Source organism: Dendrobates tinctorius, unplaced genomic scaffold (assembly GCF_039654945.1).
Source record: "Dendrobates tinctorius isolate UK_male_01 unplaced genomic scaffold, ASM3965494v1 ptg000293l, whole genome shotgun sequence".
Classification (NCBI taxonomy): Eukaryota; Metazoa; Chordata; class Amphibia; order Anura; family Dendrobatidae; genus Dendrobates; species Dendrobates tinctorius.
The window spans coordinates 24,240,676-24,264,056 of NW_027361960.1; the positions used below are offsets into that span (position 1 = coordinate 24,240,676).

General features: G+C 43.9%; 1 protein-coding gene across 1 annotated transcript in view; it reads right to left on the reverse strand.

Moving 5' to 3' along the window:
• The window catches only part of SLC22A3 (solute carrier family 22 member 3), a 469,228-nt gene that overhangs the window by 138,082 nt on the left and 307,765 nt on the right, over window positions 1–23,381 (reverse strand). The window contains exon 4 of the mRNA XM_073560189.1: window positions 23,071–23,239. Coding sequence (XP_073416290.1) covers window positions 23,071–23,239 — 169 coding nt within the window. The remainder of the gene's footprint in view (window positions 1–23,070; window positions 23,240–23,381) is intronic.

Below are 23,381 nucleotides of genomic sequence, written 5' to 3' on the forward strand. Positions count from 1 at the left end.
CGAAGTCCTGCGACTTCAGTATTTTTGCATCAGACATGTTGGACCTTTTTGCAGGGTTTTTTGCGTGATTCCAGACAGTGTTTTTCCTTTCCTGTCCTGTCTAGTCAGTGTGGGCCCCAATGTTTGCTCAGTCTATTTTCCTACCTGCGTTTGTGTTTTCATCTTGTCTCACCAGCAATATATGTTTGGGGGCTATCTATTCCTTTGGGGTCTGCTCTGGTGCAGTTTAGATTTCCCCTTTCATGCTTTAGGCTTAGTTAGCTCTCCAGCTGTGCCGAGGCATCTAGGATCATCGTAGGCACGCTCCACGGCTACTGCTAGTTGTGTGGATAGGATCGGGGGTCTGCAATCCGCTTAGTTATCAACCTCTCTGGTTTTCTGTGGCTTAGCTTGGGCTTGCTCTCCTCCTCGGTGACCCAATCATAACACTCTTCCACCATACTTACTCATATTTGTGAAAAAGTACTAAAAATACCAGCAGATATATGGTACTGTATGAGGAGTGTACAGCTATATACGGTGTAGGGAAAAATTTAAATCTCCATATATTTCTGGAGTCACACACAGAAGTTCACTCAGTATGGATTTGACTGTAATACAAACAGCATATATACGGTACTGTATGAGGAGCGTACAGCTGTATACATTGTGGGGAAAAATTTAAATCTCCGTATTTATTTCCAGAGTCACACACAGACACTCTTAGTATGGATTTCACCGTAATACAAACAGCAGATATACAGTACTGTATTAGAAGCGTACAGCTGTATACGGTGTAGGGAAAAATTTAAATCTCCGTATATATTTCCGGAGTCACACACAGACGCTCACTTAGTATGTATTTGACCGTCATACAAACAGCAGATATACGGTACTGTATTAGGAGCGCACAGCTGTATACGGTGTAGGGGAAAATTTAAATCTCCGTATTTATTTACGGAGTCACACACAGACGCTCACTCAGTATGGATTTGACTGTAATACAAGCAGCAGATATACGGTTCTGTATGAGGAGCATACAGCTGTATACGTTGTAGGGAAAAATTTAAATCTCCGTATTTATTTCCAGAGTCACACACAGACGCTCTCTTAGTATGGATTTCACCATAATTCAAACAGCAGATATACGGTACTGTATCAGAAGCGTACAGCTGTATATGGTGTAGGGAAAAATGTAAATCTCCGTATATATTTCCGGAGTCACACACAGACGCTCGTTTAGCATGTATTTGACCATAATGCAAACAGCAGATATACGGTACTGTATGAGGAGCGTACAGCTGTATATGGTGTAGGGAAAAATGTAAATCTCCGTATATATTTCCGGAGTCACACACAGACGCTCACTCAGTATGTATTTGACCATAATACAAACAGCAGATATACAGTGCTGTATGAGGAGCATACAGCTGTATACGGTGTAGGGGAAAATTTAAATCTCCGTATTTATTTCCGGAGTCACACACAGACGCTCACTCAGTATGGATTTGACCGTTATAAAACAGCAGATATACGGTACTGTATGAGGAGCGTACAGCTGTATATGGTCTAGGGGAAAATTTAAATCTCCGTATTTATTTATGGAGTCACACACAGATGCTCTCTCAATATGGATTTCACCGTATTACAAACAGCAGATATACGGTACTGTATCAGAAGCGTACAGCTGTATACTGTATACGGTGTAGGGAAAAATTTAAATCTCTGTATATATTTCCAGAGTCACACACAGACGCTCACTCAGTATGTATTTGACCGTAATACAAACAGCAGATATAGGGTACTGTATGAGGAGCATACAGGTGTATACGGTGTGGGAAAAAATGAACAGTTGGTAACTGTGCAGAAAAAAAGAATAAAAGTATTACTGCTGTGTAAAAAGCAGTCTGCACAGCAATGTACACACAGCAATACAGCTATCATGCAGCCTAATAACCAGCACATCTACACACAAGAAAATCCTCCCCTGTCACTGCAAACTAACTGTACAGCACAATTGCTATCAGCACAAGCACATAAGAAGTTCTTATATCTTTACAACTCTAACTCTCTCCCTACTGATAAACAGCAACCTCTCCCTACTGTTAAGATCGGCAGAAGTAAAATGGAGGTCGGCGGTCAGGGCTTTTATAGACACTATGATGCCCCCCAAAGCAAGCCAATCACTGCAATGCCCTTCTCTACGATGGTGGTGGACGCTGCACATGTCATCTTGTTGCTCACAGTGTACGTCCTTGCTCATTGGCTGAAAAAAGGCACCTGCAAGCATTCTGGGAAATCTGACTTTGGCGCTCGTTTTGCAGACCGCATGGCCGACTTCATGCTATGGTCGGGTTTCAGTCGGCGAAACCCAACTTTGGCATAAGTCGGCGACTTATGAATCTGGCCGACCTGTTTCGCTCAACTCTAGTGTCAATAACTTCGCTAACACACTGCAACAAAATTTCAATGGAGGTCAGAAATGGCAGAATTTTGAGTGCACTTATATGTGATCCATGTGACGGACAAACCACAGTTTAACCCCTTTACCCCCAAGGGTGGTTTGGACGTTAATGACGGCCAATTTTTACAATTCTGACCACTGTCCCTTTATGAGGTCATAACTCTAGAATGCTTCCATGGATCCTTGTGATTCTGAGACTGTTTTCTCGTGACATATTGTACGTCATGATAGTTGTAAAATTTAAAACATTTCGCAATTTTCCAACTTTGAGTTTTTATGCCCTTAAATCACATTGATATGGCACACAAAAAACTTAATAAGTAACATTTCCCACATGTTTACTTTACATCAGCACAATTTTGGAACCAAAATGTTTTTTTTTTAGTAAGTTATAAGGGTTAAAAGTTGACCAGCGATTTTTCATTTTTACAACAGCATTTTATTTTTAGGGACCACATCACATTTGAAGTCACTTTGAGGGGTCTATATGATAGAAAATACCCAAAAGTGACACCATTCTTATAATTGCACCCCTCAAGGTGCTCAAAACCACATTCAAGAAGTTTATTAACCCTTTAGGCGCTTCACAGGAATTTTTGAAATGTTTAAAAAAAATGAACAATTAACTTTTTTTCACAAAAAAATGACTTCAGGTCCAATTTTGTTTATTTTACCAAGGGTAACAGGAGAAATTGGACTGCAAAAGTTATTGTGCAATTTGTCCTGAGTACTCTGATACCTGATATGTGGGGGGGAACCACTGTTTCGGCGCATGGCAGAGCTCGCAAGGGAACGAGCGCCGTTTGACTTTTTCAACGCAGAATTGGCTGGAATTGAGATCGGGCACCATGTCACATTTGGAGAGCCCCTGATGTGCCTACACAGTGGAAACCCCCCACAACTGACCACATTTTGGAAACTAGACCCCCCAGGGAACTTATCTAGATGTGTGGTGAGAACTTTGAACCCCTATGGGCTTCACATAAGTTTATAACGTACATCTGTAAAATTAAAAAATCATATTTTTTCCACAAAAATGATCTTTTCACCCCCAATTTTTATTTTCCCAAGGAAAACAGGACCCCAAAAGTCATTGTGCAATTTGTACTGAGTATGCTGATACCCCATATGTGGGAGTAAACCACTATTTGGCTGCATGGCAGAGCTCGGAAGGGAAGCAGCACCATTTGACTTTTTTGGCTGGAATTGAGATCGGATGCCATGTTGCATTTGTAGAGCGCCTGATGTGACTAAACAGTGGAAACCCCCTCACAAATGACAGCATTTTGGAAACTAGACCCCCCCTTGGGACTTATCTAGATGTGTGGTGAGGACTTTGAACCCCAAGTGCTTCACAGAAGTTTATAACACCTGGGTGTGAAAATGATAAAATCCTATTTTTTTCCACAAAAATGATCTTTTAGTCCCAATTTTTTTATTTTCCCAAGAGTAACAGGAGAAATTGGACCCCAAAAGTTGTTGTCCAATTTGACCTGAGTATGCTGATACCCCATATATGGGGAAAAACTACTGTATGGGCACACGTCGGGGCTTGGAATGGAAGTATTGATGTTTTGGAATGCAGACTTTGATGGAATGGTCTGCAGGTGTCATGTCGCATTTGGAGAACCCCTGATGTTCCTAAACTGTGGAAAACCCCCACAAGTGACCCCATTTTGGAAACTATAGCCCCCCAAGGAACTTATCTACATGTGTCACGATCACTTTGAACCCCTAAGTGCGTCACAGAAGTTTATAAGTTTATGAAAATAAAAAAGTCATATTTTTTCCACAAACATGACCTTTTAGTACCCAATTTTTTTATTCTCCCAAGGGTAACAGGAGAAATTGGACCCTAAAAGTTGTTGTCCAATTTGTCCTGAGTATTCTGATACCCCATATGTGGGAGAAAACTACTGTATGGGCACACGTCGGGGCTCGGAAGGGAAGTAGTGACGTTTTGGAATGCAGACTTTGATGGAATGGTCTGTGGGTGTCATGTCGCATTTGGAGAGCCCCTGATGTGCCTAAACTGTGGAAACCCCCCACAGGTGACCCCATTTTGGAAACTAGACCCCCCAAGGAACTTATCTATATGTTTGGTGAGCACTTTGAACCCCCAAGTGATTCACAGAAGTTTATAACGCATGGGCGCGAAAATAAAAAAATCATATTTTTGCCACAAACATGACCTTTTGGTCCCCAATTTTTTTTATTTTCCCAAGGGTAACAGGAGAAATTGGACTACACCACAAAAGTTGTTGTACAATTTGTCCTGAGTATGCGGATACCTCATATGTGGGAGAAAACTACTGTATGGGCACACGACGGGGCTCGGAAGGGAAGTAGTGACGTTTTGGAAGGCAGACTTTGATGGAATGGTCTGTGGGTGTCATGTCGCATTTGGAGAGCCCCTGATGTGCCTAAACTGTGGAAACTCCCCACAAGTGACCCCCATTTGGAATGTAGACCCCCCAATGAACTTATTTAGATGTGTGGTGAGCACTTTGAACCCCTAGTGCTTCACAGAAGTTTATAATGTAAAACCATAGAAATAATTATATTCTTTTCCACAAAAATGATAGTTTTGCCACTAATTTTTTATTTTCCCAAGGGTAACAGGAGAAAATGGACCCCAAAAGTTGTTGAGCAATTTGTCCTGAGTAGTCTGATACCACATATGTGGGGGTAAACCACTGTTTGGGTGCATGGCAGAGCTTGGAAGGGAAGGAGCACCGTTTGACTTTTTCAACGCAGAATTGGCTGGAATTGAGATCAGATGCCATGTTGCATTTGGAGAGCTCCTGATGTGCCCAAACAGTGGAAACCCCCAATTCTAACTCCAACCCTAACCCTAACACACCCCTAACCCTAGCTCTAACCCTAGCCCTAACCCTAACCCTAAACCTAATGGGGAAATCGAAATAAATACATTTTTTTATTTTTATTATTTTTCCCTAACTAACGGGCTGATAAAGGGGGATTTGATTTACTATTTATGGCGGGTTTTTATGATTGTCAGGTGCAATACGCTAAAAGACGCTTTTTATTGTAAAAATAAATTTTGAATCACCACATTTTGAGAACTATAATTTTTCCATATTTTGACTCACAGAGTTAGGTGGGGTCTTATTTTTTGCGGGACAAGTTAACGTTTTTATTGGTACCATTTTTGGACACGTGACATATTTTGATCGCTTTTTATTCCAATTTTTGGCACTGAGGAAGCCGCCTCCCTGCAGGCCCCCGAAGGCCCCCACATCCATATTGGATGCGGGGGCCTGCAGGCAGGAGACCCTTGGAGCAGCGCAGCACATGACGCTGCTCGGAGGGTCTCAGGGAAGCGCGCAGGGAGCCCCCTTCCTGCGCGATTCTTGCCTAATCCCCCGGTACACTGCGATCATGTTTGATCGCAGTATGCTAGGGGTTAATGTGCCGGGTGCGGTCCATGACCGCCCCTGACACATAGTGCCGGATGTCAGCTATGATAATCAGCTGACACCCGGCCGCAATCAGCGGCGCTTCCCCCAGGGGGCGCCGCTGATCGCTATGATGTACTATCCCGTCCTCTGTCATACGGGCCCAGGTACAGTGGACGGGATAGTACGTCAGATGGCCGAAAGGGGTTAAATAGATGGATTTTTAGTGCTGTAATATGGAAAGGATCTGGCTGTTTTCTGTAGTGCCAACAAGCAAATGGAGCAGAAAAACGGTGTTCTTTGGATTAAGATCCAAAAAAATATTCCTGGCTCCTGATACCTGGGGCTATGTCTAGAAATATCTGTAAAAGCGGCAGCAGCAGACAGAATTGGAATGGACCCTCTTGCTATATGCACTGCAGTCTCCACATACACTGCCTGCCTGCCTAACACTGATATCCTGGCTCGGACTGGCTCACAGGTTAACAGGGGAATCCCCCAGTGGGCTCCTGTGCAGAGTTGGGACTCTAATCCCAATGTATGGGCAGTACTTGGCATAATTTACTTGATTAACTCTGTATAGAAAAAACAGCATATAATTATTCATTAGCCAAACTATCCAGTTTATTATTATACTAGCTGGAGAGCCCGGCGCTGCCCGGGCATAGTAACTAACTGTGGTTAGTTATAGCAAATTATAATTAGCCTCCATCCCATAGTCCCATGCCCATATACCCATCATACATATCCACCATCCCATAGGCCTGTGCCCATATACGCATCATACATATCCTCCATTCCATAGTCGAGTGCCCATATACCCATCACACATCCTCCATCCAATAGTCCCATGCCCATATACCCATCACACATATTCTCCATCCCATAGTCCCATGCCCATATACCCATCATACATATTCGCCATCCCATAGTCAAGTGCCCATAAACCCATCACACATCCTTTATCTCATAGTCCCATGCCCATATACCCATCATACATATCCTCCATCCCATAGTCCCGTGCCCATATACCCATCATACATATCCGCCATCCCATAGTCTGTGCCCATATACCCGTCATACATATCCTCCATCCCATAGTCCAGTGCCCATATACCTATCACACATCCTCCATCCCATAGTCCCATGTCCATATACCCGTCATACATATCCTCCATCCCATAGTCCAGTGCCCATATACCCATCACACATCCTCCATCCCATAGTCAACTATTATGGCATCATAATGAGCGGCGGGGCTTGCAACCTATGATGACATCAGCGTCGCGATGGCAACCATTATGACATCATAATCAGGGGCGGGGCTTGATACACACACACTTTTTCCCCATTATGTAGATAGGGGCAAAATTTTTGGTGAATTGGAACGCGCGGTGTTAAAATTTCACCTCACAACATAGCTTAGGACACTCTTGGGGTCCAGACGTGTGACTGTGCCAAATTTTGTGGCTGTAGCTGCGACGGTGCGGATGCCAATCCCGGACATACACACACACATACATACATACATACATACACACCCACATTGAGCTTTATATATTAGATAGAGATATAGGTAAATTTGTGAACAAGGGTAGTGTAATATGTGTATGCAGGTGAAAAGTACCCCCCCAAAAGTCAGTTATTGGTGGGCCCTTAGCACCCTAGTTCGACACTGCTGATATCTATGCAGCTGGATTGGTCCTCAAAAGGACTGTTAGTTGAGATGGATATGTGTATAATATATTGTGGTATACCTACACTAACTAATAAACAAGCAAATATCTCCCTAGCTCAGCAGCACCTCTCCCTACACTGCCTGATTCCGGAGTAGACTGTGACGAGCATGGCGGTGCCAGGTCTGATATAGACATGATGATGCTGTGCGGCCAGCCAATCACTGTAATGCCACAACCAACATGGCTGTGGCATTACAGTGTGTGGCAGACAATCCCTGAATGTTCATTGGCTCTCTAAAGAGCGCCAAACATGCAGGGAGGAGATCCGAGCTCCCACTAAGCAATCCCGGAAATACTCGGCGAGCAGTGAGATGCTCGGGCGAGTACCGACCGAGTAGTGCCGAGCATGCTCGCTCATCCCTAGTACCTACCACTCCCAGCTCCAAGACTTCTCACGAGTTGCACCAATCCTCTGACATGCTCTACCCCAAGAAGTTAGGACTAACCACAACTTACACAGTTTTAGGCACTCCCTACAAACACATCTGTTTAGGGCGACCTATCACATTCCCTATTCTATGTCCTTTTATATATAGATCATTCTATACTTCCCTAATCATAATCCTCCATCAGCCTTTATCTACCCCCCATTTTCTCAAGATGGCTGGACCATCATTGGAAATATCCAGCTGTACTGTGTCTCCCCAGCCTCATTGTAGATTGCAAGCTCTTTCGAGCAGGATCGTCATTATTTTGCTTTAATTATACTAATATCTTTAACGTTGTTACTTATGACTTGTATATGAACTGTTGAAATGTAAAGCACTGTGGAATATGCCAGTGCTATATAAAAGATTATTATTAAGTGATCATTTTAGCTAAACACAGTAGGACTGAAGCTCTGCTGTGTGTAGCACAGGCGATAGGATGATTGTAGCTTCTAGCATCCCATGGAGACTATTGAAGCTAGTAAAAAGTAACAAAAAAAGGTTTTAAAAATATTAAAAAAATAAATAAAAGTTTAAATCACCCCCCATTTGCCCCATTAAAAGAAAGCATTTTAAAAAATACACATATTTGGTATTGCCGCGTTCAGAATCGTCCAATCTATCAACATACGAAAATAATTAATCCGATTGGTAAATGGCATAATGAGAAGAAAAATCAAAACATCACAATTAGGTTTTTTTGGTCACCGCAACATTGCACAAAAATGTAATAACAGGCAATCAAAACATTGTATCCACACACAACAAATCTTGGAAATTTTTTTCACCACTTAAATAAAAAAGAATCTATACATGTTTGCTATCATAATGACCAGGAGAATCATAATGGCAGGTTTTAACATTTGGTGAACATGGTTAAAAAAATATAAAAAATTGTGGAATTACACTTTTTCCAGCTTCACTGCACGTGGATTTTTTTCCCGCTTTCAAGTACATAATATGGTAAAAAAAAAAGGTGTTGCTCAAAACTACAACTCATCCCGCATAAAAACAAGTCCTCATATGGCCATATTGATGGAAAAATAAAAAAGGTATGACTTTGGGAAGAAGGTGATAAAAATGAGAAACTCAAAAACGTAAAATGTCCCTTGGGTGAAGGGGTTAAAAGCCTGGTAGTACTGGTTAGAGTAGCAGCTTAGGTTCTGAGCTGTTTTATTTATGATAGTTCCGGGCCAGGTTTTATTGGAGTGATGAGGAGGATTTATTGGTGGGACTTATCACTCCCACTCACGCTCCAGTACTGGTTTTGCTGTGGGCTTAGCCAGCACATCTGAGAGAGATCTTCTCATTACTGACACAAAATGCTGAAGGAAAAGCTTCTGAGTGTCACAGCCTCTGCACTGACATGATGTGGTCCTGAGGAGGTAATGTATAGCAGTTAAATGTGCTAAATGCCGAGTTGCTGAAAGCCAAGCCCACATACATTCAGGTGCTTCTCACAAAATTAGAATATCATCAAAAAGTTAATTTATTACAGTTCTTCACTACAAAAAGTGTAATTCATATATTATATAGAGTCATTACAAACAGAGTGATCTATTCCAAGTGTTTATTTCTGTTAATGTTGATGCTTACGGCTTACAGCCAATGAAAACCCAAAAATTATTATCTCAGTAAATTAGAATACTCCAGCTTATAAAATGATTTTAAAATCCTAAATGTTGGCCTACCAAAATGAATGTTCAGTAAATGCACTCAATACTTGGTCAGAGCTCCTTTTGCATCAATTACTGCATCAATGTGGCGTGGCATGAAGGCGATCAGCCTGTGGCACTGCTGGGGTGCTATGGAAGCCCAGGTTGCTTTGATAGCAGCCTTCAGCTTGTCTGCATTGTTGGGTCTGGTGTCTTTCATCTTCCTCTTTACAATAAAGGTCAGACGAGTTTGCTAGCCAATCAAGCACAGAGATACTGTTGTTTTTAAACCAGGTATTGGTACTTTTTTGGCAGTGTGGACGGGAGTCAAGTCCTGCTGGATAATGAACTTTCCATCTCCAAAAATCTAGTGGGCAGAAGGAAGCATGAAGTGCTCTAAAATTTCCTGGTAGACAGGTGTGCTGACTTTGGTCTTGACAAAACACAGAGGACCTACACCAGCAGATGATATGGCTCCCCAAACCATCACTGATTGTGGAAACTTCACACTAGACCTCAAGCAGCTTGGATTGTGTGCCTCTCCACTCTTTCTCCATACTCTGGGACCTTAATTTCCAAATGAAATGCAAAATACTAAAAACAACACCTTGGACCACTGAGGAACAGTCCAGTTCTTTTTCTCCTTGGCCCAGGTAAGACGCATCTGGAGTTGTCTATTGGTCACAAGGAATGTGTAACTTGTAGCCCATGTCCTGGATATGGCACACAGAATACTTAGTAAGTAACATTTTCCACATGTTTACTTTACATCAGCACAGTTTTGGAACCAAATTTATTTTTGTTAGGAAGTTACAAGGGTTAAAAGTTGACCAGCGATTTCTCATTTTTACAACACCATTTTTTTTTAGGGACCACATCACATTTGAAGTCACTTTGAGGGGTCTATATGATAGAAAATACCCAAAAGTGACACCATTCTAAAAACTGCACCCCTGACGCTACTCAAAGCCACATTCAAGAAGTTCATTAACCCTTCAGGTGCTTCACAGGAATTTTTTTTTTTAAATGAACATTTAACTTTTTTTCACAAAAAAATTACTTCAGGTCCATTTTTTTTTTATTTTACCAAGGGTAACAGGAGAAATTGGACCGCAAAAGTTATTGTGCAATTTTTCCTGAGTACGCTGATACCTGATATGATACATTGTTTGGGCGCATGGCAGCACTCGGAAGGGAAGGAGCACCATTTGACTTTTTCTACGCAAAATTGGCTGGACTTGAGATTGCATGCCGTGACACGTTTGGAGAGCCCCTGATGTGCCTAAACAGTGGAAACCCCCCACAAGTGACCCCATTTTGGAAACTATACCCCCCAACAAACGTATCTAGATGTCTGGTGAGAACTTTAAACCCCCAAGGATTTCACAGAAGTTTATAAAGTACAGCCATAAAATTAAAAAATCTTTTTTTTCCACAAAAATGTTCTTTTCACCCCCAATTGTTGTTTTCCCAAGGGAAATAGGACCCCAAAAGTTATTGTGCAATTTCTGCTGAGTATGCTGATACCCCATAGTTGGGTTAAACCACTGTTTTGGCGTATGGCAGAGCTTGGAAGGGAATGAGCGTTAGTTGAATTTTTCAATGCAGAATTAGCTGGACACCATGTCATGTTTGGAGAGCCCCTGATGTGCCTAAACAGTGGAAACCCCCCACAAATGACACAATTTTGGAAACTATACCACCCAAGGAACTTATCTAGATGTATGGTGAGAACTTTGAACCCCCAAGGGCTTCACAGAAGGTTATAATGCACAGCCATAAAATTAAAAAATCATATTTTTTCCACAAAAATGAACTTTTCACCCCCAATTGTTATTTTCCCAAGGGAAACAGGACCCCAAAAGATATTGTGCAATTTGCCCTGAGTATGCTGATACCCCATAAGTGAGAGTAAACCACTGCTTGGGTGCATGGCAGAGCTCGGAATGGAAGGAGCGTCATTTGACTTTTTCAATACAAAATTGGCTGGAATTGAGATTGGAAGCCATGTCGCATTTGGAGAGTCCCTGATGTGCTTAAACAGTGGAAACCCCCTACAAGTGACCCCATTTTGGAAATTGGAACCCCCATGGAACTTATCTAGATGTGTGGTGAGCACTTTGAACCCCCAAATGCTTCACAGAAGTTTATAACGCCCAGGCATGAAAATAAAAAAATCATAATTTTTTCCACAAGCATGATCTTTTAGTCCCCAATTTTTTTATTTTCCCAAGGGTAGCATGAGAAATTGGACCCCAAAAGTAGTTTTCCAATTTGTCCTGAGTATGTAGATAACCCATATGTGGGAGAAAACTACTGTATGGGCACACGTTGGGGCTCAGAAGGGAAGCAGTGACATTTTGGAATGCAGACTTTGATGCAATGGTCTGCGGGTGTCATGTCCCATTTGGAGATCCCCTGATGTGCCTAAACAGCGGAAACCCCCATAAGTGACCCATTTTGGAAACTATACCCCTTAAGGAACTTATCTAGATGTGTGGTGAGCACTTTGAACCCCCAAGTGCTTCACAGAAGTTTATAATGTAGAACCATAAAAATAGAAAAACATATTGTTTTCCACAAAAATGATCTTTTTGCCCCCAATTTTTTATTTTCCCAAGGGTAACAGGAGAAATTGGACCCCAAAAGTTGATGTGCAATTTGTCCTGAGTATGCTGATACCCCATATATGGGGGTAAAACACTGTTTGGGTGCATGGCAGAACTTGGAAGGGAAGGAGCACCGTTTTACTTTTTCAACGCAGAATTGGCTGGAATTGAGATCAGGTGCCATGGCGCGTTTGGAGAGCCCCTGATGTACTTGAACAGTGGAAACCTCCCAATTCTAACTTCAGCCCTAACCCCAACACACCCCTAACCCTAATTCCAACCCTAACCATAACAGTTTTATAGGGCGGGTCATTACGGACGCGGCGATACTAAATATTTGTACTTTTAAAGCTTTGGGGTTTTTTTATTTACAAAAAAATTATTTATTAGGGAATTTTTTATTATTTATTTAGGAATTTTTAACAAATTATTTTTACACTTTTTTTTACTTTATTACAGTTGTGGCCAAAAGTATTGACACCCCTGCAATTCTGTCAGATAATACTCAGTTTCTTCCTGAAAATGATTGCAAACACAAATTCTTTGGTATTATTATCTTCATTTAATTTGTCTTAAATGAAAAAACACAAAAGAGAATGAAGCAAAAAGCAAAACATTGATCATTTCACACAAAACTCCAAAAATGTGCCAGACAAGAGTATTGGCAAACTCAGCCTAATCCTTGGTTGCACAGCCTTTAGCAAAAATAACTGCGACCAACCGCTTCCGGTAACCATCAATGAGTTTCTTACAATGCTCTGCTGGAATTTTAGACCATTCTTCTTTGGCAAACTGCTCCAGGTCCCCGATATTTGAAGGATGCCTTCTCCAAACTGCCATTTTTAGATCTCTCCACAGGTGTTCAGGTCTGGACTCATTGCTGGACATCCTTAGAAGTCTCCAGTGCTTTCTCTCAAACCATTTTCTAGTGCTTTTTGAAGTGTGTTTTGGGTCATTGTCCTGCTGGAAGACCCATGAGGGAGACCCAGCTTTCTCACACTGGGCCCTACATTATGCTGCAAAATTTGTTGGTAGTCTTCAGACTTCATAATGCCATACACAAGCAGTCCAGTGCCAGAGGCAGCAAAGCAACCCCAAAACATCAGGGAACCTCTGCCATGTTTGAGTGTAGGGACCGTGTTCTTTTCTTTGAATGCCTCTTTTTTTCTCCTGTAAACTCTATGTTGATGCCTTTGCCCAAAAAGCTCTACTTCTGACCAGAGAACATTCTTCCAAAACATTTTAGGCTTTTTCAGGTAAGTTTTGTCAAACTTCAGCCTGGCTTTTTTATGTCTCGAGGTAAGAAGTGGGGTCTTCCTGGGTCTCCTACTATACAGTCCCTTTTCATTCAGACGCCGACGGATAGTACGGGTTGACACTGTTGTACCCTCGGACTGCAGGGCAGCTTGAACTTGTTTGGATGTTAGTCGAGGTTCTTTATCCAACATCTGCACAATCTTGCATTGAAATCTCTTGTAAATTTTTCTTTGCTTTAAACTTCTTGATGACACTGCGCACGGTAGACACAGGAATATTCTGGTCTTTGGAGATGGACTTGTAGCCTTGAGATTGCTCATTCTTCCTCACAATTTGGTTTCTCAAGTCCTCAGGCAGTTCTTTGGTCTTCTTTCTTTTCTCCATGCTCAATGTGGTACACACAAGGACACAGGACAGAGGTTGAGTCAACTTTAATCCATGTCAACTGGCTGCAAGTGTGATTTAGTTATTGCCAACACCTGTTAGGTGCCAAAGGTAAGTTACAGGTGCTGTTAATTACACAAATTAGAGAAGCATCACATGATTTTTCGAACACTGCCAATACTTTTGTCCACCCTCTTTTTTATGTTTGGTGTGGAATTATATCCAATTTGGCTTTAGGACAATTCTTTTTGTGTTTTTTCATTTAAGACAAATTAAATGAAGATAATAATACCAAAGAATTTGTGTTTGCAATCATTTTCAGGAAGAAACTGAGTATTATCTGACAGAATTGCAGGGGTGTCAATACTTTTGGCCACACCTGTATATTATCCCGGGGGGGACATCATTGTATAGTGTCCGATCGCTGATCAGACACTTTGAAAAGCACTGTGTCAGATCAGCAATCTGACAGGCAGTGCAGGTGGCTTCTCAGCGCCTGCTCTCAGCAGGCACTGAGAAAGCCACATCCCTGCAGGTCCCGGAAGGCCCCAGCGGGAGGAAGGCCCTCGGAACAAAGCGAGCACATCGCGTTGTTCCGAGGGTCTCAGGGAAGCATGCAAGGAACCCCATCCTTGCGCGATTCTTCCCTATGCCCCGGAACACTGCGATCATGTCTGAAGGCAGTGTGCCGGGGTTAATGTGTTGGGAGCGGTCCATGACCGCTCCTGGCACATAGTGCCTGGTGTGAGCTGTGATAATCAGCTGACACCCGGCCGCGATCAGCTGCGCTCCCCCTGTGAGTGCAGCTGATCGCGATGACGTACTATCTCGTCCACGGTCATACAGGTCCAGGTCACCTGGATGGGATAGTACGTCATCTGTCAGAAAGGGGTTAATAAGCTTGGATACAGCACTTTGTGAACAGCCAGCTTCTTTAGCAATGACTTTTGTGGCTTACCCTCCTTGTGCAGTGAGTCAATGACTGTCTTCTGGACATAAGTCAAATCAGCAGTCTTCCCCATGATTGTGGAGCCTACTGAAACAGACTAAGGGACCTTTTTAAATCCTTAGTAAGCCTTTGCAGGTATTTTTTTGTTAACTATTCTAGTTTACTGAGATAATGACTTTTAGGTTTTCATTGGCTGTAAGCCATAATCATCAACATTAACAGAAATAAACACTTGAAATAGATTACTCTGTTTTAATGACTCTATATAATATATGAGTTTTGTATTGAAGTATAAGGGGTGTGTTGGAGGTTAAGTCATGCACTGCATCCCTTCGCATCCCTTCCTGATAAATTGGGTACTATGTGACAATGCGAGATGAGATCTTCCTGCAATTGTAACGAAGTGCACAGCACAATATAGAATTGTTCAACAAACTGAATAGCGGGGCACGACTGCTAATACGAACCAGTCCAGCAAAAATATGATGCAGGAGTGCACATGACACTTAAACATGGAAGTCCAGCAATAATATGAATGTGAATGCACCCGGTACTTAAACATGGAATCCCAGGAATAGTATGAGTGAGAATGCACACAGCACTTAAACGTGGAAGTCCAGCAATAAGTCCATCAATAATATGAGTGAGAATGCACACAGCAGGTAAACATGTGAGTCCAGCAATACACAGGTAGAGCATTAGCAGGAGAAGGTTTCTAGATGTACCTTTTGGGCTGAAAAGTTCCGCTCAAGTCCAGCACTGCAGCCCAACAGATACAGTTCAGGAAGAAATAATGGTGTCAGAATTTCTTACTGACCACAGCAGCTCCAGAGGCGAGTAGCTCCATATCAGAAGACCAGACAATAGATAATCCCAGTCAGGATCCAGGAGCAGCACAGAGGACTGAAGTCAGCAGAATGTGTAGAGGTATAGCACCGAGTAACGAGCAGCAGCAGCAGCAGCAGCAAGGAGTCCAGAAGAAACAGGAAGAAGCTCAGGAGCCAACAGCAACAAAATACTCAGGCAAGGAGGATCTCTCGATCTGGACTTAAATAGCAGGACAGACAGGATGTTCCAGGACAGGGCGAAGTACCAGACTCCATCTTGGACAAGGGCAAAATAGGCTGCAAGTAACATCCGGAATCCTTACAGTCTATGTAAGTTATGCATTTTTATGGAATAGGGATAGAGATAGGGAAATATAGTATAAGAGTAAGGTCTAGTAATAGTAATAGTAGTGGGTAATATTACGGTTTAGTACAGTGGGGGGCACAGTAGATTTCAAAATTCGATAAAGTTAGGCTAAGATCTTTTTAACAAATATAGGATTTCCAGGTTAACAGAGGCCATGGTGTGATAGTTGAGACACTTCCTGGGTTTAGTCAGTTAGAGAGTGGGATGAAGAACAGCAAGGTTGTTTCAGGAACAAGTTTAAGAAGAGGAGTCCAGCAGTTCAGGGCCTCGGGGCTGGAAGTCACACGAGCACATGGAAGTAAGAGCAGCATGAGTGTGGCAGCCGCTAGGTTCAATGGGAATTCCTGGAACGTCTGAGACCTACGGTCTGGAAAAGGTTGGAAAGCGCCTTCCTTTATTTTGCCCTTGGAGGAGAAAATGGGCGGGGAACCCCAAGCATGAACTAGTCTGGCTAGTCGGGAAGCTGTGGTACCAGAGGGTACGGTACCGGAACAAAGGATTTCAGGAGAGTAAGGGACAGCACAAAGGAAAGGATCTATGATCAATGAGGACCACTATGTGATGCCTGTAGCTAAACTAGTTGTTTTGTTAAAAATGAACTTGGACTCTCACTCAGTGTGTGATGATATCTAAAACCGGAACCCTGCAACATGAGGAGGACTCTAACCTAAAACTGAGTGACTTGCACTGCACACATATTACACAGCAGTTGGGACTTTGCAATTTCTTTGTGGGATGACAGCGTGTGCTGGAACAGCAGCCCCTCGACGTGACTACCACCCTGGAAACCTCACAGAAGAACTGAAATAAATTAACTTTTTGATGATATTCTAATTTTGGTAGCATGAGTCAGTGGCATGGTATGTTAGCGCCTAGACGGGCAAGTCTTTGTTGTTTTCAGTTTCTTTACTGTTTGTTTCCTTTTTGGCTGAAAATAAAACCCCACACTTTCTTTTTATAGGCTAGGTCTGCCTATGTCCCTGCCATGATACCCTGTAATGCCCTATTGTGTTACAATATGGTGGAGTATGCAGGCAATGCAGGTTGCTAAGGGCAATGGCCTAACAAATAAAGACTTCACCGGACAATAAGGGTTGCAGTCTGCTGTTCCTGAGATTTGGGGAGTGTCTGGGATGCAGTCGCTGCAAACTATGCAGTCACAAGCCCACACTATGGAGGAAGTTGTTAAAACTCTTGTCCAGGCCCAGAAGCAAGCCTTGGAGCAGCAGCGCCAGACCCAGGAGCAGACCACCCACTTTATGCTGGAGCAGATGGCATTGCTGAAAGAGGTAGTCATGGTGCACTCCGAGACAACGTCAGCTAGGGGCTGTGTGTTGTGCGGTGCCTGATGACTCCAGATGACGACGTGGAGACTTTCCTCACTATTTTTGAATAAGAGGCACAAAAGGAAGCGACTCCTTCCCTGGGTGGATATGATGGCGCCTTAATTGATAGGAGAGTCTCAAAATGCATATCATGACCTTAGTGAGCAAGACTTGGTAGTCTAGGCAAAACTGAATGCTGAGATTCTTGCTCGCCTAAGGGTTACGGATGTGGTGCGGGCTAGACGGGTCTAGTTCTGCAAATAATGGTTAGACAGATCTCCTTGGTTCCAAATGTTTGATTTGTTTCTTCTGGTAAAGAAATGGTTGGAAATCAATTTCTGCACTCCTGCACAGATCGTGCAGCGGATGGTCATCAAACTTTTTTCCCAGGGCCTTCCCAGAAAATTGCAGCTTTGGGTCAGCCATGGTGACCCCTGGAGTGCAGATCATCTAGTGGAGCTGGTGGAGAGATTTGTCATTATGGATGGAAATCTCCAGGATGCCTTTCCCAACCCATCATCTGCAGGAAGATGCCGACCCACTGTCAGTAAGAAACGTCCCACATGCCAATAGACTATGAAAATATGGATTTTAGGTTGTATTCACAACTCACTTGGGTCGAATTTTACATGGATTTTTGCAGATTTCACATGAAAATAGATATGAAATCTGATGACAATTCATATCTTATGTATATGATTAGGATCTGAATCTTTGCAAGTGTACAAAAAAACTCTAGCTATAACACTCATCCTTTTAATGATTAAACACAATAACTCTTGGGTTCACAGGGTTCATATGTGACATGAATTTCAATGTGGATTCATGTTGAAATCTATCAACAATCTATATCACATAAATGTAACTAAAGGCCCCGTTATACGTAGCAATGTCCCAGCGATCCCACCAACGATCTGACGTGGATGGGATCGCTGGGACATAGTTAGCTGATTACTGGTAAGCTGTCACATAGACAGCCCCACCAGCGATCAGGACCAGCAATCAAGCTGGTTTCCAATGTAAACAGCGGGTATCTAAGAGCCGTGCGGCTCTTGGTTACCCGCTGTTTACCTTGGAAACCAGCATGCACGCTGGTTTCCAAGGTAAACAGCGGGCATCTAAGAGCCGGGTATCTAAGAGCATGCTGGTTTCCAAGGTAAACAGCGGATAACTAAGAGCCGCGCAGCTCCTAGATACCCGCTGTTTACAGTGGAAACCAGCGTGTAGTATCGCTGATCGTTGGTCTCTCGCTGCCACATGCAGCGATGCGTGCTGGGCAGCGAGAGACAAGCGATCAAAAAACGGCCCAGGACAATCCTGCACGATCAGCGATACCAGGCAGGGGGGCCGGTCACTGACACATGTCACACACAGCGATGTCGCTGGCGAGATCGCTGTAGCGTCACAAAATCTGCGATCTCACTGGCGATCTCACTGTGTGTGACAGGGCCTTAAGGCAGTAATTTAATTCTTTGTCTCTGTGATAAAATCTACTCTAGCTACAAAGCTGGTTCTTTTCATGGTAAAAGATAAAGGACTCTTGGAAGCCATGTGAAATCCACAGATTATTTATATCCTCTTCAAGTGATGGTTTAGTAAATTAAAGCCCCCTTCACACATAGCGAGATCACTAGCGATATCGCTAAAGCGTCACCGATTTTGTGACGCAACAGCGATATCGGTAGCGATCTTGCTACATGTGACACTTACCTCTGACCCGGCTCCCCGCTGGATATCGCTGATCGTGCGAGAACGAGATAGTCCATTTCTCGTCGTCGGCTTCCTGCTGGCGCCGACGAGCGACTCCATGGACGCGGGCGGAAGAAGTCTCCCTCGCTGCGTGTGACAGGTAAGCAACGACCGCCGACCGCTGCTGCAACGCTGGTGAGATCTGCCTGTTTGGCAGCTCACTGGCGACCATTTAGCGATGCACCAGTGATACTGACCGGGTCGTATCGTTGTCGGGATAGCTGGTGCATCGCTAAATGTAACGGGACCTTAACCCCATTGACTTGTGTGGCGCCCCTGAGGGTTCAGTCGCCACAGAGGTACTGCACCTCCTCCTGAGGTGTGGTACCCCACTATCCAGGTAAGGTGGGGACACCTGACCACACTCCAACACCTGCATCCCACACTACACAGTAGTGTAGCAAAGCACCCCTTGGTGGCTCCCTGCTTGGAACACGAAACGTGCTGGGAGGTGGGTGGAGTTTAGTTCGCATAAAAGATCGGGAAGAGTTGAGTCAGTCAGTCAGTCTTTCATTCAGTCAGTGAGTGAGGATGTGGAAGGGCTGAGTGTGAGATAGAGAAGATCCCCGGGAGAGGGATGGAAGAAGGAAGTGCTGCAGCAGGCCACAGTGATCTTGGTCTGCTGGCACAGGAAAGAGACAGAGAAAGGAAGCTTGATTCTCCATTGGGAAGAAGGATTAGCATGGAACGTAAGGAGAACAAGAGGACAAGGACCAGGGTTAGAGGAGAACCCTTTTCAAGTTCTAAGCGCAAGGCCGGTGTCTGATCCCCGAGGTTGTATGGATGCTAATGGTCCTGCAGCAGACACTGGAGGAATAGAAGTAGTGACCACTTTATTCCCACTCAAGACTTGGGGGCACAACAGCAACATATTAGTGAGCCGGGACTAGGTAGTAAGGAGTCCCCAAAGCAGGCTACAGCTGTCTGCCGTACAAGTAGAGTTCATAGGAACATCTGACAGGAGGAACTCCAGTGTAACTGAGTACTAGGAGTACTTCATTCAAAGGCACTATAAGAGGAGACGTTCAGAAAAGGCACATATGTTGGCGGAGTGTTGGAAAGGAGTACTTCAACTTGCCTGGAAGTTGGCTGAGCTCCTGACCCGGAGGACACGGCACGGATGCGGGCACCTGTACCTGCAACAGACTGTGAGTAAAGCTTTGGAACTGCATGCCCTGGTGTCCTCCACTTATTCCTGCGCCAACCTGCCCAGCACTGCTACATCCCTTGCGCCTGACACTACACCATCTACGTGTCACTTCACCTACACTGCCCTGGGACTACAGCCCTGCCTGTGGAGGGCTATAACATCACTGCTGCACCACACCATCTGTCCCAGAGGATCTGTCTGCAGCGTCGGCTTACATTTCTATTGCCGAACACCACAGGTGGCATCACGAATCACTCATCATAAGCACACTGAACATTTCCCTTTTACAATGGGCACCCAGGGCCATGGGCCGGGTCCCAGCTGCCGTGACATCTCCTATTGAAGCTCATTGGGCCCGGTACCGAGTACCCCACAGCCCTGGGTGTGAGGGCGTCCCACTTGTAAGGGTGTGACAGGGACTGTCATATGCGTTCCCCTGAAGACAATTCTAGTCTGAATACTCTTGTTGTTGTGTTGTGTTTCCATGGTATAATGTAAAATGCAGTGTTTGAAGTACTCATGCTGTGTTAGAGTCATACAAGTAAATCTCTCTGATATATAATTTGTCAGTAGACAATTAAGATGATCAAGATGATCACACAGCTTTAGTGTGACTCTAACAGCTGCTCTGTGTGTACTGTATTGGTAATGTGTGGCGCCCCTGAGGGTTCAGCTGCCACAGAGGTGCTGCACCTCCTTCTGAGGTGTGGTACCCCACCATCCAGGTAAGGTGGAGATACCTGACCACACTCCAACACCTGCATCCCACACAACATAGTTGTGTAGCAAAGCACCTTTGGTGGCTCCCTGCTTGGAACATGAAGAGTGCTGGGAGGTGGGTGGAGCTTAGTCTGCACAAGTGAGCGGGAGATGATTAGGACTAGGTCAGTCTGTGAGAGAAGATCCCCTGAGAGGGATGGAGTGAACGAAGTGCTGCAGCAGTCTCCTGTGACCTGGAGCTGCTGGCACTGGAAAGAGATATAGAAAGCCTGATTCTCCATAAGGAAGAAAGATTTGTACGGAACGTAAGGAGAAGAAGAGAACTAAGGACTAGGGTCAGAGCAGGGCCCTTCCTAAAGTTCTAAGCGCATGGCCGGGGTCCGGTCCCCAAGGTTGTATGGATACTAATGGTCCTGCAGCAGACACCGGAGGAATAGAAGTTGTCACCACTTTATTCCCACACAAGACTTGGGGGCACAACAGCAACGTAAGTGAGCCAAGACTTGGTAGCAAGGCATCCTCGAAGCAGGCTACAGCTGTTTGCTGTACAAGTAGAGTTCAAAGGAACATCTTAAAGGAGGAACTTGGGTTTAACACACAACCACAAGTACTTCATTACAAGCGCTAGAAAGGAGACGTTTAGATAAGGCATATGTTGGCGGCATGTTGGAACGGAGTACTTCATCTTGCCTGGAGGTTGGCTGAGCCCCTGACCTGGAGGACACAGCACCGAGGTGGGCACCTGTATGCACAACAGACTGTGAGTAAAGCTTTGGAACTACATGCCCTGGTGTCGTCCGCTTATTCCTGTGTCAACCCACTCAGCACTGCTACATCTCTGTGCTTAACACCGCACCATTACGCTCTCCTCACTAGCTCTTCATCTACACTGCCCTGGGACTACGGCCCTACCTGTGGAGGGCCACAACATCATTGCTGCACCACACCATCTGTCCCAGAGGATCTGTCTGCAGCGTCGGCTTAACACCTTCATTGCCGAACACCACAGGTGGCATCACGAATCATCTACTTATAAACTTTAATCAGCCACGCTTAACACCATCCCCTTTCACATGGACGTCCAGGGCCATGGACTGGGTCACCGCTAGTTAATTATATATAGGAAAATTAGGGCAAATAGGCAGTGGTGGTTTTTATTAGTGTACAGTATAGGATACAGTTGAATATTTGGGACCAGCCCAGCATGGGATGGGTAAGGGTCACACAAAACGTGGAATCACTTCCTTATTTAATGAGTCTGAGTTAGTGTGAGGTTTGTGGTAAGTTCAGGTTCAAGCTGCAGTGGGCTGGAGTCAAGTGGAGTACATAACGTTCTGACTTCCTATAATGTCCATGGCCTACTGCCCAAGTTCAGTGTTAGGAAGTGTGCTTTATTCGCTTTTATGCAGAGGAAGCCTGACAGGGAAATGTTGCGGATCTCAGGAGTGCTCAGGTGCCGGACAGGAAATTCCTGGGGCTGATGAGAGGATCAAGCGTAAGGATAGTCCAAAGCTGAACAGAAGTAAATGTTTGAAATGAACTGTGTTGAGAAAACGGGAACTGAAGGGTGTTGTGCCTGAAAATGCATATTAAAGACTGATATACCTGAATAGTCCAGTAAAGTTGAACTTGTTATAATGAATCAGGTGTCCCCTGATGTGTTTGCAGCTGATCCTGTACCTGAGATCGTGACTGTAGCATAGGCCTCTGGCCTAAAAATGAGTGCAATGCAACATTCACAGCATACTACTGTATATATGGACTTGAGCACTGTGTACAAGTTGGGTGCCAGGGTGAGGAGAAGCAACAGCTTGCCCACGGCTACCGCCCTGGGCACCTTACAGACTGATGAGCTGAAAGGCATAAAACATACAATACAATTTTGTTGTAAACAATGACTTAGCAATAACTAGGAAGCTGACATTCCTATCTATTTTTTGACAAATAAAGCTATTTAACTGACAATGGAGAAAACTTATATAACTGAAAAAAATATTATTGTTGGAAAAAATATTTTTGAGTGTATTAAAAATCAGTATCAGTAATTACCAGTAATAAAGAAGGAAAAGGAAGTTTGGCAGTGAAATGGCGAGCTGAATGCCCCGCCATGTAGGAATCAAGTAAGCAATGCCAGGGATTATCATTACTCCCAACGTGAAAAACATCTGAACCACAATCCCAACGATACGTCTCTGCTTTGATCCCACGAGTTCGGTTACTGCGGAGAAAAAAAGACATGCAAACCAATTTTATAGTATAAATAAATAAGATAACTTATTTCTTACCTACAGTCATAACATTTTTATTTTCATTACAAAACACTATTGGACACTTGTTTTTTTTTTTTTTGTTTTTTAACG